The following is a 12,431-nucleotide window of genomic DNA, read 5'->3' on the forward strand; positions in this document are numbered from 1 at the left end:
ATAATTTGAACTGGAGAAACTTGTCAGACACGACAATAATAAAGTGAAAAATCAAAGTGAACATTATCAGTTTTGTGCCACCTGACAGAATAAAATAAGGACAAAAAATTGCCCCTGTGATATTTTGCTGAAAATCTTATTTTGTCTGATATCAGCATAGCCACTCCAGCTTTCTTTTCTTCTCTTTTTGAAAAAATTATTTTATTATTTGAAGGGCAGAGTTGTGGGAGGAGGGGAGGAGGAGAGAGAGAGAGAGAGATGTCTTCCAACTGCTGGTTCATTTCCCAGATGGCTGAAATGGCCAGGGGGATGGGCCAGGCCTTGTCCAGGAACCACAAACTTCATCCGGGTCCCCACATGGGTGCAGAGGCCCAAGGACTTGGGCCATCTTTGCCTGCTTTCTCAGGAGCATCTGCAGGGAGCTAGATCGGAAGTGTTGTAGCCAGGACTGATGCCTGAATGGGATGCTTTAACTATTATACCACAACACAGGTCCTGTGAAGTCCTAGATTCTAAATAACTTTCATCATGGTGTGTTTTCTGAATTTTATTTTCCTATTCATAATTGTTGTTAATATCTTACTGTGCCTCATTTATAAAATACTTTATCAAAGGTATGTGCATATAGGAAAAAACACAGTATATGTAAGATTGGGTACTCTGTGTATTCAGGCCTCCACTGGCAGTCTGAGAACACACACACAGACACAGACACACACACACACACCAGTAATGGGGAACTGCTGTAGTCACCTCTGTAACTCCTCTCCTGCTGTTCTAGTCCAAGGCTGAATCAGCATCTGCCTGGGAGAACCTGGTACTCTCTCTGAAGTCTTCACGTCCATTTGTGCCCCTTCAAATGTGTTCCCCCAGGAACTGGACAGTGTCTCCCACATGCTAATATGATCCCAATGCCTCTACTCCACCTGTGTGTGTGGTTTTTTTTTTTTTTAAGATTTATTTATTGATTTGAGAGTCAGAATTACAGAGAGAAGAAGAGAGAGAGACATCTTCCATTTGCTGGTTCACTCCCCAAATGGTTGCAATGATCAGGGCTGGGCCAGGCCAAAACCAGGAGCCAAGAGCCTCATCCAGGTCTCCCATGTGGATGCAGAGGCCCCCCTCTGCTGCTTTCCCAAGTAATTTAGCAGGGAGTTGGATTGGAAGCGGAGCAGCCAAGGGAGGAACCAGTGCCCATGTGGGATGCCCATGCTGCAGATGGCGGCTTTACCCACTACGCCACAGTACTGGTTGTTCTAATCCATCTTTCACTGAAAATACTAAAGTTGGGGACCTTTACTCAAAATTTTAAGGGTTCTTGCTGTATATTTAGATCAGAATTCTAAATATCGGCTGCTTATAAATGAAACAGGCAACATGCTACAGTTTTCAGCCTGTATTCAGTGAGAGAAATACGCAGGAAAGTGAGGGCTTTATTTAGGGGAAAAAGAAGTCTAGAGTAGAAAGAAGTTTAGAAACTAAATTGGGTTGATACCAGGCAGAGAGCAGGCAGGGAAGCAGGTGGAGCAAGTGTGCAGTTAGGAGCAGCCACAGGTAATGTAGCATGGGCAGGTAAGCAGAGAGCGGGCAGCCAGAGGCCACAAGCCCAAGGCGTGGTGTGGGGGAATGAGAAGGCCATGCCAAGATGGCCGCTGGCAAGTGAGTGTCAGTTACTCAGGAATGGCTTTGAAACCCACCTGGCAACGAAGCCTGCCTGGCAACAGGCTGTGATTGGTTAGGGCATAGACCGCCCCTTGACCGGATTGACTGCCTTGGCTATATAAACTGTTGTACCAACTAAAATAAATGAGTCTGCGGGCTGCTCGCCTCTGGCCCACTTTCACCCGACTCTCGGGGTCTGTATGGTGACTCCGTGCCTCTTGCCCCCACCACGCTCCTCATCTCAGAATGAATCCATAGCAACAGCGTGGGACAACAAGGGGCCACTCCAGCTTTCTTTTGGTTGCTGTTTGCATGATACATATTTCTCCATTCTTTAACTTTCATCCAATTTCTATTTTTTAATGTAAAGAATATAAAGGCATACAGTAGGAACATAGTTTTTTTTTTTTTTTTAATGTTATATAGCAACCTCTGTCTTTGGATTATTTAATACATTCTCATTTAATGTTATCATTGACTTAGTTGGATTTATTTATGCTATTTTACTTTCTGTTTTCTATGTTTCAGGTCTTTTCTGTCCCTCTAATCTGCTCTACTGTGTTTTGGAATTATTTTTTTTGTCATTACTTAGTGTTTGCCCCAGATTTACCATATACATATAATCAGAAGTAGGTTCAAGTTTATACTAGCTAGTTGCAGTTATTCCTGTATACCTGTATTCTCTCTTCCTTTCTTTTGTGGTATTTTACACAACATATTTAACATTAGTTAATGTTACACACCTAACAGGACATTGTTATAATTATTTCCTTACCATTTGTTCCCATTGACTTAGTCAAATACAACTTTATTTCCACTTACTGCCTTTGTGCTATTATTGGAGATTTCACATGTATTACATTCCTATATGTTACAGGCCCAACATTACATTTTTTTATACAATAAGTTAATAAGAGAAAATATTCACTTAAATTATCTTTTACAACTAGTTATAAAATTATCTCTCTGGTGCTTTTTGCTTTGTTTTGTTTGGGGATTTGAACTGCTGCCTGGGATCATCTGCGTTCAACTGAAGCGCTTCCTTAAGTGTCCCTGGAAGACAGGTTTGGTAGCGTCACTTCTCTACTTTTTGCTCACTTGGAATGTTTTTATTCCACCTTCATTTTCATAAGACTGTTCTGCTGAGTAAAGGATTTTTGGTTGCAGCTGTTTCCTTTGGAGATCTGACTGCATTTTCCAGTGCTGTTGGTCCTTACTACTTTCGCTGAGAAGTCATTGTTGACCTTGCTGATGTTTACTGGTAACTAATGAATTGTTCTCTTGCCCCTCTCCCCACCTGCCTTGTCTGACTTTGAGCTTTCTCACTGTGATGTGTCTGTTGTGGATCTCTCTGTGTTTACCTACTTGGACTTCGCCGAGCTTCCTGGGTGTGTAGCTTCCTGTTTTTCAATACATTTTTGAAGTTTACTGCTATTAATTCTTTGGATAGATTTTCCCCCTTTGTCACCCTCTTCTCCTTCCAGTATCCTTATCTTATTGGTCCCACATTTCTCGGACACATTTTTCATTTTTCTATTCTTTCTTTCTGTTTCCCTTGGCTTTGTGTAGTCTCAATAGATTTATCTAAAAGTCAGTTTATTCTTTCTTCTACCAGTGCAGATTTCTTCTACTGTGGGGCCCCTAATGAAGTTATTTCAGTTACTGTACTTTACAACATTTCCAGAATCATGCTGTTCAGAATTTCTACTTGGTTTATTTTTATAATCTCTGCTGCTTTATTGATATTCTTTATTTGATGTAACATCAAATAGAGATTATCATTGTAACTTCCTTTACTTTGGTTATACTTTTCTTTAGTACTGTAACCATGTTTATAACGGCTACTTTGAATTCTTTTAAAATGATAAATCCAACATCTGGTCACTCTCACAGGTAGTTTCTGTTGCCGGATTTCCCCTCACCCCTGCTCCAGTGCATGGGTCATACTCTCTTGTCTCTTTGCATGCCTCATAATCTTTTGGTGAAAGCGGGGCACTGAATGTAATGTACTGTAACAGCTCTCAGGACCGGTCTCTCCCCAGTTACTGTTACACACTGTCCTGGTCTTTTGATGATTTGACTTAACACTTTTCTGGCTTTAGATATACAAAAGTGGTATGCATTTGAGAAGCAGCTGTACTTCAAATTTTGAATTTTGATCTGTTCCTAGGGTGGCAATATGTAGCACAATTCTCTATCATGATCTTTTCAACAGTAGTAAGCCATATCTCCCACTAGACCACGGATCACAAGGATATACCACGCTGGGTTGCTAAGCTGTGATAGTTGGTAGGTTAGATGTATTAAATCCATCTTGACTAATGATAGTTTCAACTTTTGGTGGGTTTGTAAGATAAAAATCCTATCATAAATCGAGAAGCATCTGTTTTTGCTTGTTTAGTGACTGCATTACCTGGGCAAATTCACTGCATACCACCAGCACCACACACAGTTTTAGTTTTTTAAAGTTGTCACCTTGGATGGCAGTGGTTTCTGACAGAGCTCTCTTCCTCTGGTTCCCTGACCACCTCCAGCTGTTTAACTCCACTAACTGCTGGCAGACTGTTCCTTTGTCCTTTGTCCCATCGTTTTAAAAGCATTTCTAGATCACTTGTAATAGCTCATCAATATGCATGCTGTGCAAATGTATTATTCAGGGAATAATGACAAGGAAAAAAGTTTATGTATGCAGCACAGACATGATTTTTTTTTAATTTTAATATTTTCAACCCATGGCTGTTTGAATCCGCAGATGTAGAATTCAAGGATATGGAGGGCCAGTTTTATTCTGAATGTATTTGGAACTGCCTGTTACCATGACCTTTTGGGAAGAGACTCAGAGCTGTTTCATTCAAGGATTGCTTAACCCCCCCCCCCCCCATACACACACACATAACACACACACACACCACTCAACCCCTGAGCCAAGACCCTGGGCCTGGGGACCCAGCGTCTCTGTGAGTCACATCTCTGCTCCTCGAGCTTAGGTGGACGAAGGGAAAGGGCTGGTTGCCCTCTCGGCTTCTGTCTTCACACACTGCCGCCTGAGGAGCTGGAGCAAGGGTAGTCGGGCCCCATCCTTCTCAGCGCTCCAACCCAAGGCAGAGCCTCTGCTCCATGAGTTGGGGTCGGATGGGAAGAAGGGCTCCCCATTTGTTAACTGCTCGGGGAGGGTGAGAGCCCAGACATCTTGACTGGGAACCCCCCGGCGAGGGCCGGAAAGTTCTGTGTTCTGGAGTGTAGGGTCCGGAGTTTCTGAGCAGAGATCACCGCCTCTGGCTTTCTTACCGAAGAATTTCTGTAGATTTTTCTCAAGAGGTGTTTCTTCACTGGCTGTTTAACCTCTGGGGCCGTGTCCAGGCGCTTTGAATAGTTGTTTGCCTTCGTTCTAAACAGTTTTCATCCATTTCCCTGGGGATGAATCAGCTGAGCTCTCCACGCAGCTAACTCTCTTTCCCGCAAGCTTAAAACTGTTTCGAGAAAAGTTAGGAAATTTCCAAAAAATTGCCAGAAACCGGTTTTTGGGAGCAGATGAGAGCGTTAGCACGCTCCGGTGGCTACTTCTTGTCCTCGCACGTCGGCAAATGCCCTGACCTCGAGAACCAGCACCACCCAGCCCGGGCTGCACGGAGGACCCAGCCAGTCACCGCGCTGTCAACAGGAAGCAGCGGCCGCAGCTTCTCGGGAGAGCAGCCGCCCGGCGGGGACTCCGGGGCCGGTGAGTGGGGTCCCCGGGCCTAGCTCCGCTGCAGCCGGGTGTGAGATTTCGGGAGGGCGAGCCCAGACCACGGCGCGCGAGTGGGCAGGGAAGCGCCGCGGGTCGTGATCGCCAGCCCCGCGACCGCCTGCGCGCTTTCAATGTCTTTGCCACCATCTTGCCGGGCCTTTTCGGGCGTCCGGGTTGGGCCAGCCGACAGGTCTCAGGGGCAGGCGAAGGGCCCCGGCACGGGATCTGCCGCAGGGAGCTGGGCGGGGGTGGGCCTCCCGGCAGGTGACGCAGTCCTGGGGAATTGCTTATCTCTGGTTTGCCCCTTGGGCACCCGGTTGGGCGGAGCGCCCCCGGCCCCCGCCCTCAGCCCCCCACCCCTCGCCCTACGCGCGGATTCCCGGGAGCCCGGCCCGCGAGCACCCCTGCGGCCCCACCACGCCCGGGATGGGCCCGAGGGTTGCTCGGCTCCGGGGGCCCGACGCAGCGCGCTCGCCCAAGTGGAGAGAGCGAGGATCTCTTCTGAGTTTAAGAACCTGCGCTTGCCTTTCCTCCGGCCCGGCTCTTTCCCAATGAGCCTGCCAAGTCGGCGGGGTGTTTCCCGGAGCGGTTTCCGGTAGACTGGGGCAAGTTGCAGCGAGAGCTTGCCTCGGGAAAGTTGGGGATGTTTGATAAGAATTTTTTCAAGCCTTAAAATAAACCTGTTTCTGCCAGCCACCCCACACCACCCCCTTGCAAAAGCACGGAGAAACCTAAGATGATTTCAAGAGGTTCTTGTCCACCTGTACCCAGACTTTTTATTTATTGGCGAGACAGAGAGTCAGACACACAAATACAGCGCACATCCGTTGTTGGTTTTTAAACATTTGACTGACATGTTCTGTTATTATTGAACCGTGGAATGCAACAGAACAGAGGCAACTGACATTCAGAGTTAGTGTTTGCTCCTGGGAGCAGGGAACAAGGTCAAGGCCGCGGAAGCTGCCGTTTGAACCCTGGGCGCTAACGCAACGCCGAGCCACTGGGCTCGCTTCCGTCCAGCCCTAGCACCGGGGCCCGGGCTCTGCGGGGCTCGATTTGCTTTAGATAAGAGATCGCAGATGAGAGGAAAGAAATTTTTATTTATTTATTTTTCTCCCGTCGGTTGGTTCTCCGAGAGCAGCTTGCAAGAATGCCGCTGATCAAAACACTTGACCTAACTTCAAGATTAAAAAAAAAAAAAAAAGGCCGGTTCGAAAGTGGATTTCTGAATGTGCTTGCCACCCGTCTGGCCAACACTAGTTTTACTTACGGCGTTCGGGGTGCGTGCCGGAGGCTTTTTCTAGCCACGCTGTGCTTTCCGTTTCTGTTCGCGCCGGACTTGTGCGCTTTCGTCGGCGCCGCGTGGCTTGCTTCCGGGGCGCAGCCACCTGCCCTGTCGCCAGTCTCGGGGCCCCGGGGTGTGAAACTGGCGGGGGAAGTGTTTTGAGCATTGGCAGGAGGCCTGGAGGAACAAGAAATGGATTTAAGTTGGCCCGCCCCGGTGGCGCCCACTCTGTCTTGGTGGCCTGTGGGTCGCCGCGGAGCTTCCCCGAACGCCACGTGGGTCCCTTGGCCACACCAGGGGGATTCGGCCACCCAGAGAGACACAAGCGCTCGGCCACCAGCGAGGGGCGCGGCACTCCGGAGAGCCCAGTGCCAAACCCGGACTCCTCCTTCGGGCCGTGCGCCACCTGGAGGGCTGTCAGGAGGAGGCGTGCCGGGCTCCGGAAGCAGGTGGAGGTTTCGAACCCGGGCCTGGGAGGCCGCCGACTGAGGCGTGCAAAGCCCACCCCGAAGTTCCTCGTCTGGCCTGGACCACTTCCGAAATCCGGTTTGCCCCAGCCGCGGATGCGAGGGGGGGGGCTTCGCTGTCGGCGGCGGCCCGGCGTGAGTAGCACCGAGAACCCTGCCACCCCCGCCGCTCACGACCCTTTCCCGCAGGATGGCGTCTCCCCGGGCTCCGGGAACGTCGCGGGCGCTGTCCCCCAACCGGGCAGTAAAAGATCGAGTCTCCTGCTCTCGGTCCTCAGCCGCCCGGGGACTCAGGGTACACGGAGGTGGGTCCCTTTGGTAAATCCCAGGAATAGCCTCTCGGGGGCGGGGATTGAGGAGCCTTGGAGTAGAGCTCTGGTTATTTCTTAGGTATAGAGCCCCAGGGACCAATTAAACTCGCGTTCATGGCCTCACCTGCCTCGTTGCCTTCAATTCAGTACAATTCTACCAACAGTTCCTGAGCGCCTGGGTGCTGAGGACACGCAGGGGGATCCAGACTTGGTTCCTGGCCTCGTAGCCTCACAATGCACTTAAGGGAGCCCGAGCGAAGTTACCTACGCAGATAACTTGAGTCCACTTGCCACAGGAGGAAGCCAGCTGGGAGGTAAGGACGGGTCGCAGAAAGCAGCACGGACCCGTGTCCTGGCTTTGTGGTCTATGGATCGGTGTAAGGTGCACGCTGGTTGCTGTTGTGCCCTAGCTCCCCACTCTGCGGCTCCCCCTGTCCTCTCCTCTAGGGAGACCCCAGCCCATCACTTCCCTGCATTGCATCCGCTCAGTGGCAGGCTGAAGGCCGTGCTTAGAGCTCGGTGTTGTAATACTTTTCAACAACTTTCAGTCAAGTGATGTTAGAATTACCTGGGTTCAGATACATGCAGAGTGGATGGAGCAAGACCCCGGGGCTTTTCATCCATGCCCTAGAGATAAGCAGAGGCTGCAGCTTCATGTCTTTTTCATATGTTTGTGCACTCAAATATAATCTTTTAAAAGCTGCATGTACTCATGTGTTTTGCTCCCCTTCCACAAACTGTTCTACTAATATCTCTTCTTTTTTTAAAAAAAATAAACTTGATTTGAGATGGAGAGAGAGAGAGAGAGAGAGAGAGACTTGTCTTTCATCCTCAGAGAGAGAGAGAGAGAGAGAGAGAGAGAGAGAGAGAGAGACTTGTCTTTCATCCTCTGGATCACTGCCCAAATGTCCCTCTGGGTCACTGCCCAAATGTCCCTCGGAACTCAATCCAGGTCTCCCATGTAGGTTGCAGGGACCCAGTACTTCAGCCCTCACCTGCTGCCTCTCAAGTACATAGTAGCAGGAAGCTGGAGTCAGGAGCAGGGCTGGGACTTGAACCCAGGTACCCCAACATGGGATGTGGGCATCCCAAACAGCGGCTGAGCTGACTGCTGCTTAAAGGCACCAGGCCCATAGGTCTGTTTCTCCCACATGTGACGCCATCCCCCTCTGGCATCATTTCTAAAGAAAGGTTTCTTTTTCTAATAGCCACTTCTTTTTAGAATGTGTGTGTGCAGTATGTATTTTATTCCTCTGCTTGCCCAGAGGCCCTCACCATTATTTTTCTCCCTCTGCAATTCTTGGCTTACAGAAATAAATTTCTTTGACCTCATGCACATATGAGGCGTGCATTTTTTCTGGGTAAAATAGTTTCTTTATCTACCTGTAGTCCCTTGTTCCATGTTTGTGCTTTTTGGGTGGACTCAACTTCTATTCACTTTGTCTTTATTTGGTTGTTTAAGTTTTTGACCAAAACAAACAGATTCTTCGTTATTTTCTTTTTTGAAGATTTATTTATTTGAAAGTCAGAGAGAGAAGGAGAGGGAGAGGGAGAGGGAGAGAGAGAGAGAGTGAGAGGTCTTCTGTCTGCTGGTTCATTCTCCAAACGGCTGCAACAGCCAGAGCTGCACCAATCTGAAGCCAGGAGCCAGGAGCTTTTTCTGGGTCTTCCACGTGGGTTCAAGGGCTCAAGGACCTGGACCATCTACTGCTTTCCCAGGCCATAGCAGAGAGCTGAATTGGAAGTGGAGCAGCTGGGACTTGAACTGGTACCCATATGGGATGCCGTCACTGCAGGTGGCAGCTTTATCTGCTATGCCACAGTGCCAGTCCTCATTATTTTCCTTTTATTCTCCATTCTGGGTTGTCATTTTTTTGTTATTTAATACCTAGGAAGGAACTAAGCTCCATCGGTTGGATAGCACATTGATCCACAGATTCAAGATGGTTTCTGTCTTCTGCAGTGAACGCTTTCATGGGAGAAATGAATCTGTCATCATTTCTTTCTTTATCAGTATAACTCAGTTTTTCAATAAAATTTAAAAAATCCTCTCACAGCTACTTGTTTCAAGGTTTATTTATTCATTTTAAAAACTTTTATTTCATTTATTTGAAAGGGAGCATTACAGAGACAAGGAGAGACAGAGATAGAGAGAGTGAGAGACAGAGATCTTCCATCCACTGATTCACTTCCCAAATAGCTCAACAGCCAGGGCTAGGCCAGGCTGAAATTAGAAGCCTGGAACTCCATCTGAGTCTGCCATATGGGTGGCAGGGCACAAATACTTGGGCTGTCTTCCACCGCTTTCCCAGGCACATTAGCAGGAAACTAGATTGGAAGTAGAGCAGATGGGACTGGAACTGGTGCTCCTATGAGATGCTGGCATCGTAAGTGGTGGCTTAACCTGCTGTGTCACAATGCTGGCCCCTCAAAAGTAGTTTTCAAAAGTCAACAGTGTTTTGTTTTAAATATTAGGCACTTAACAAATCTCTTGCTTGAGTCATTTCTCGTGAGTGAGCCACATTCTCTGTGACAATGACCAAGACCTGAATCAGAGTTAAAAATAAAATAAATAATCCCTTCGGCATTTACTGAGCACCTGCTGCTGTGACAGAATGGGAACACAAAGATCTTCCTCTGCTTTCTGGAGCTCCCTTTCTAGTTGGGAAAGATACAAGCAGCAGCAAAAGTATGCTGAAAACTTTGGCAGTGGGGTGCTATTGGAATCCCAGAGTTCTGGTGTCAGACCTGACTTGAGTTCTACTCAGATTCATGGCTGGGTTCTTTTAATCTAACATAAGGCTATTCTCTAAGAGCCCTGGTAAAGTTATTAATAAAACTCCTGTGGTGGAACAGAGAGAACATATATAGCACAAAGCTTTGCCCCCAGAGAACGGACATCAACTGTCGTTGGTCTAGGCTCTCTGTGACCGTGTCGGATGTGATTCAGCCTAAATTAGAACAAAGTCTACCCTTTTAACCTGCGTAGTCACCAGGAATATCTAGGAACTAGAAGGAGGAACCAGGCAGGGCATCAGAAACTAGGTAACAGGTAAACAGGTGCCAGGGGTGGTGAAACAGAAGGAGAACTTTTTTTTTCTTTTCTACTTTTTCTTTCTTTTCCGATAGCAAATAGGTAGTTGTTCTAGAATCAGAAAAAAATGTTATATCAAAATAATTTTAAGAGCTTGGTATCCCCAATGTTGTGGATAAACTCTGAGTTTTCAACAGAGCTATCTCCTGAAGGACCAACCTGGACCTTTCAGCTACTGTGGGAGCCATTGTATAAACAGAGCAAATGCACCTGCCAGGCTTCAGTTGTTAATTTAAGTCAGTTTTGTCTGGATGAGTTTCACAGGATGTCTGCTAAGTATCTTATTTGACGGGGTATAGCTGGTGTTAAACTCTTGGCTCTCTTAAGCCCCTTTTGATTCCTTTGGGCAGAATCTTGAGAAGAAATGGATGTCTTCCTGACCACTGGACCACTGCTGCATGGGCATATCCATCCAAAGGTGACACCAGATGGTTCAGATATGTCAAGAGAAGTGTGGCTGTGCTAAGCCCTGCTTTGTACTGTTGAAGTTGAGATCTGGTCTGTGAGCTCAGACTTTGCTGACACATTCACTTTGGAGCTCTTGCTTAAACTGGGACAGCATGACCTGGTGCTGTTGTTTTGTTTTCCTGCCAAGGAGATTTAAAGCTTGGTAAACTGAGAAGTTCTGCAGACGTCTCACGTTGTCCTATGACTTTATCTCAGTAAAGAGTGATCACAGGAGTAGTTCATGGAAGATAAGTTACATATCAAATTATGCCATCTCATAAGAGATATAGTGCTTTTAAGGGTATTAGATGACTGTATTATTTGGGGGAAAATATTCTAAGTGTCAGCCACTTTTGAGTTCATCCTAGAACTATACTACACACAGAAGGCTGGGTTGGGAGTTTGGCAAAAATAAAAAGTGACACATAAATCTTGAGAGTTTTAGAAACCGAGGTTTATTGGGATAAATGCAAAGAATACATTTGAAGCAAAAGTATGGAGATTTGTATCTTTTGCTGAAAGGGCAGGGGATGCTTGGTGAACTTGTTTGTAGACATTGTATTCTCTCTGTTCAAGGGGAGGTCCTGTGAGCCCTCAGGGCGCTCTGCGTGGGGCTTACCTGCCTCTTAGCATTAAAAAATGTTAGCACTGGGCCGGCGCCGTGGCTCAACAGGCTAATCCTCCGCCTTGCGGCGCCGGCACACCGGGTTCTAGTCCCGGTCGGGGCACCGATCCTGTCCCGGTTGCCCCTCTTCCAGGCCAGCTCTCTGCTGTGGCCCGGGAGCAGTGGAGGATGGCCCAAGTGTTTGGGCTCTGCACCCCATGGGAGACCAGGATAAGCACCTGGCTCCTGCCATCGGAACAGCACGGTGCGCCGGCCGCAGCGCGCTACCGCGGCGGCCATTGGAGGGTGAACCAACGGCAAAAGGAAGACCTTTCTCTCTGTCTCTCTCTCTCACTGTCCACTCTGCCTGTCAAAAATAAAAAAAAAAAATGTTAGCACTGAATTACCCTATTATTCCTTTCATAAGCTCTGTCTCTTGGGTCTAACAACCAGGTTCCAAGTGTGGTCTCCGGCTATCCCCCCAGCTCCCTCTCGCTTCTTTAGTTGTAAAAGGATGGGTGGACATCAGACATGTGCAGACCTGGTACAGCTGTGCATTGACGGCCAGTCTGTTCGAGGCCCTAGAAGGCTGAGCTGGCCAGGGCCTACCACAGAGCAATGAAGATGAGTTACAGCCCATCTGTCCCAAGGACCTCCAGATGGGACAACACTCAACCAACTCTCACTCTCACGTAGGGTAGAATAAGGCAAATGCCAAAAGCAGCATGGACAATGTGCTGAAAGAGGAGAGGAGATGGCCTGATTTGGAGAGCAAGACAAACTTGTGGAAGAGACACCTTTGAAAGACAGGTAGGATTTCAAGAGGCAGAGAAC

General features: G+C 47.8%; 2 protein-coding genes across 5 annotated transcripts in view; one reads left to right on the top strand and one right to left on the bottom strand.

Annotated features, from left to right (window-relative positions):
• The first annotated feature begins 4,692 nt into the window (after positions 1–4,692).
• The window catches only part of CFLAR (CASP8 and FADD like apoptosis regulator), a 54,983-nt gene continuing 47,244 nt past the window's right edge, over positions 4,693–12,431 (top strand). Inside the window, exons 1-3 of one of the 4 annotated variants that reach the window (XM_062189913.1) lie at positions 4,693–5,380; positions 7,331–7,446; positions 7,617–7,766. The gene's annotated coding sequence lies outside the window, so the exon portion shown is untranslated. Of the gene's footprint in view, positions 5,381–7,188; positions 7,277–7,330; positions 7,447–7,616; positions 7,767–12,431 lie in introns of those variants that run through there. The other 3 variants (XM_062189908.1, XM_062189914.1, XM_062189904.1) reach the window with 3 other exon arrangements.
• Positions 6,444–8,108, bottom strand: LOC133763317 (uncharacterized). The gene is made up of 3 exons (XM_062196805.1): positions 8,021–8,108; positions 6,660–7,295; positions 6,444–6,567 (listed from the first exon to the last, which is right to left on the bottom strand). The coding sequence occupies exons 1-3, from the start codon at positions 8,106–8,108 to the stop codon at positions 6,491–6,493; spliced, it is 801 nt and encodes a 266-aa protein (XP_062052789.1). The 3' UTR covers positions 6,444–6,490.

Source organism: Lepus europaeus, chromosome 1 (genome assembly GCF_033115175.1).
Source record: "Lepus europaeus isolate LE1 chromosome 1, mLepTim1.pri, whole genome shotgun sequence".
Classification (NCBI taxonomy): domain Eukaryota; kingdom Metazoa; phylum Chordata; class Mammalia; order Lagomorpha; family Leporidae; genus Lepus; species Lepus europaeus.

Excerpts from the sequence above, each read along its gene's own strand:
- LOC133763317 (XM_062196805.1), bottom strand. The coding sequence starts at position 8,108 with ATGAAGCTGCAGCCTCTGCTTATCTCTAGGGCATGGATGAAAAGCCCC. Across the intron at positions 7,296-8,020 it reads CTGCATGTATCTGAACCCAG|GGTTCTCGGTGCTACTCACG; the intron begins GTAATTCTAACA and ends CGGGGGTGGCAG. Across the intron at positions 6,568-6,659 it reads CGGCACGCACCCCGAACGCC|TTAGGTCAAGTGTTTTGATC; the intron begins GTAAGTAAAACT and ends TTAATCTTGAAG.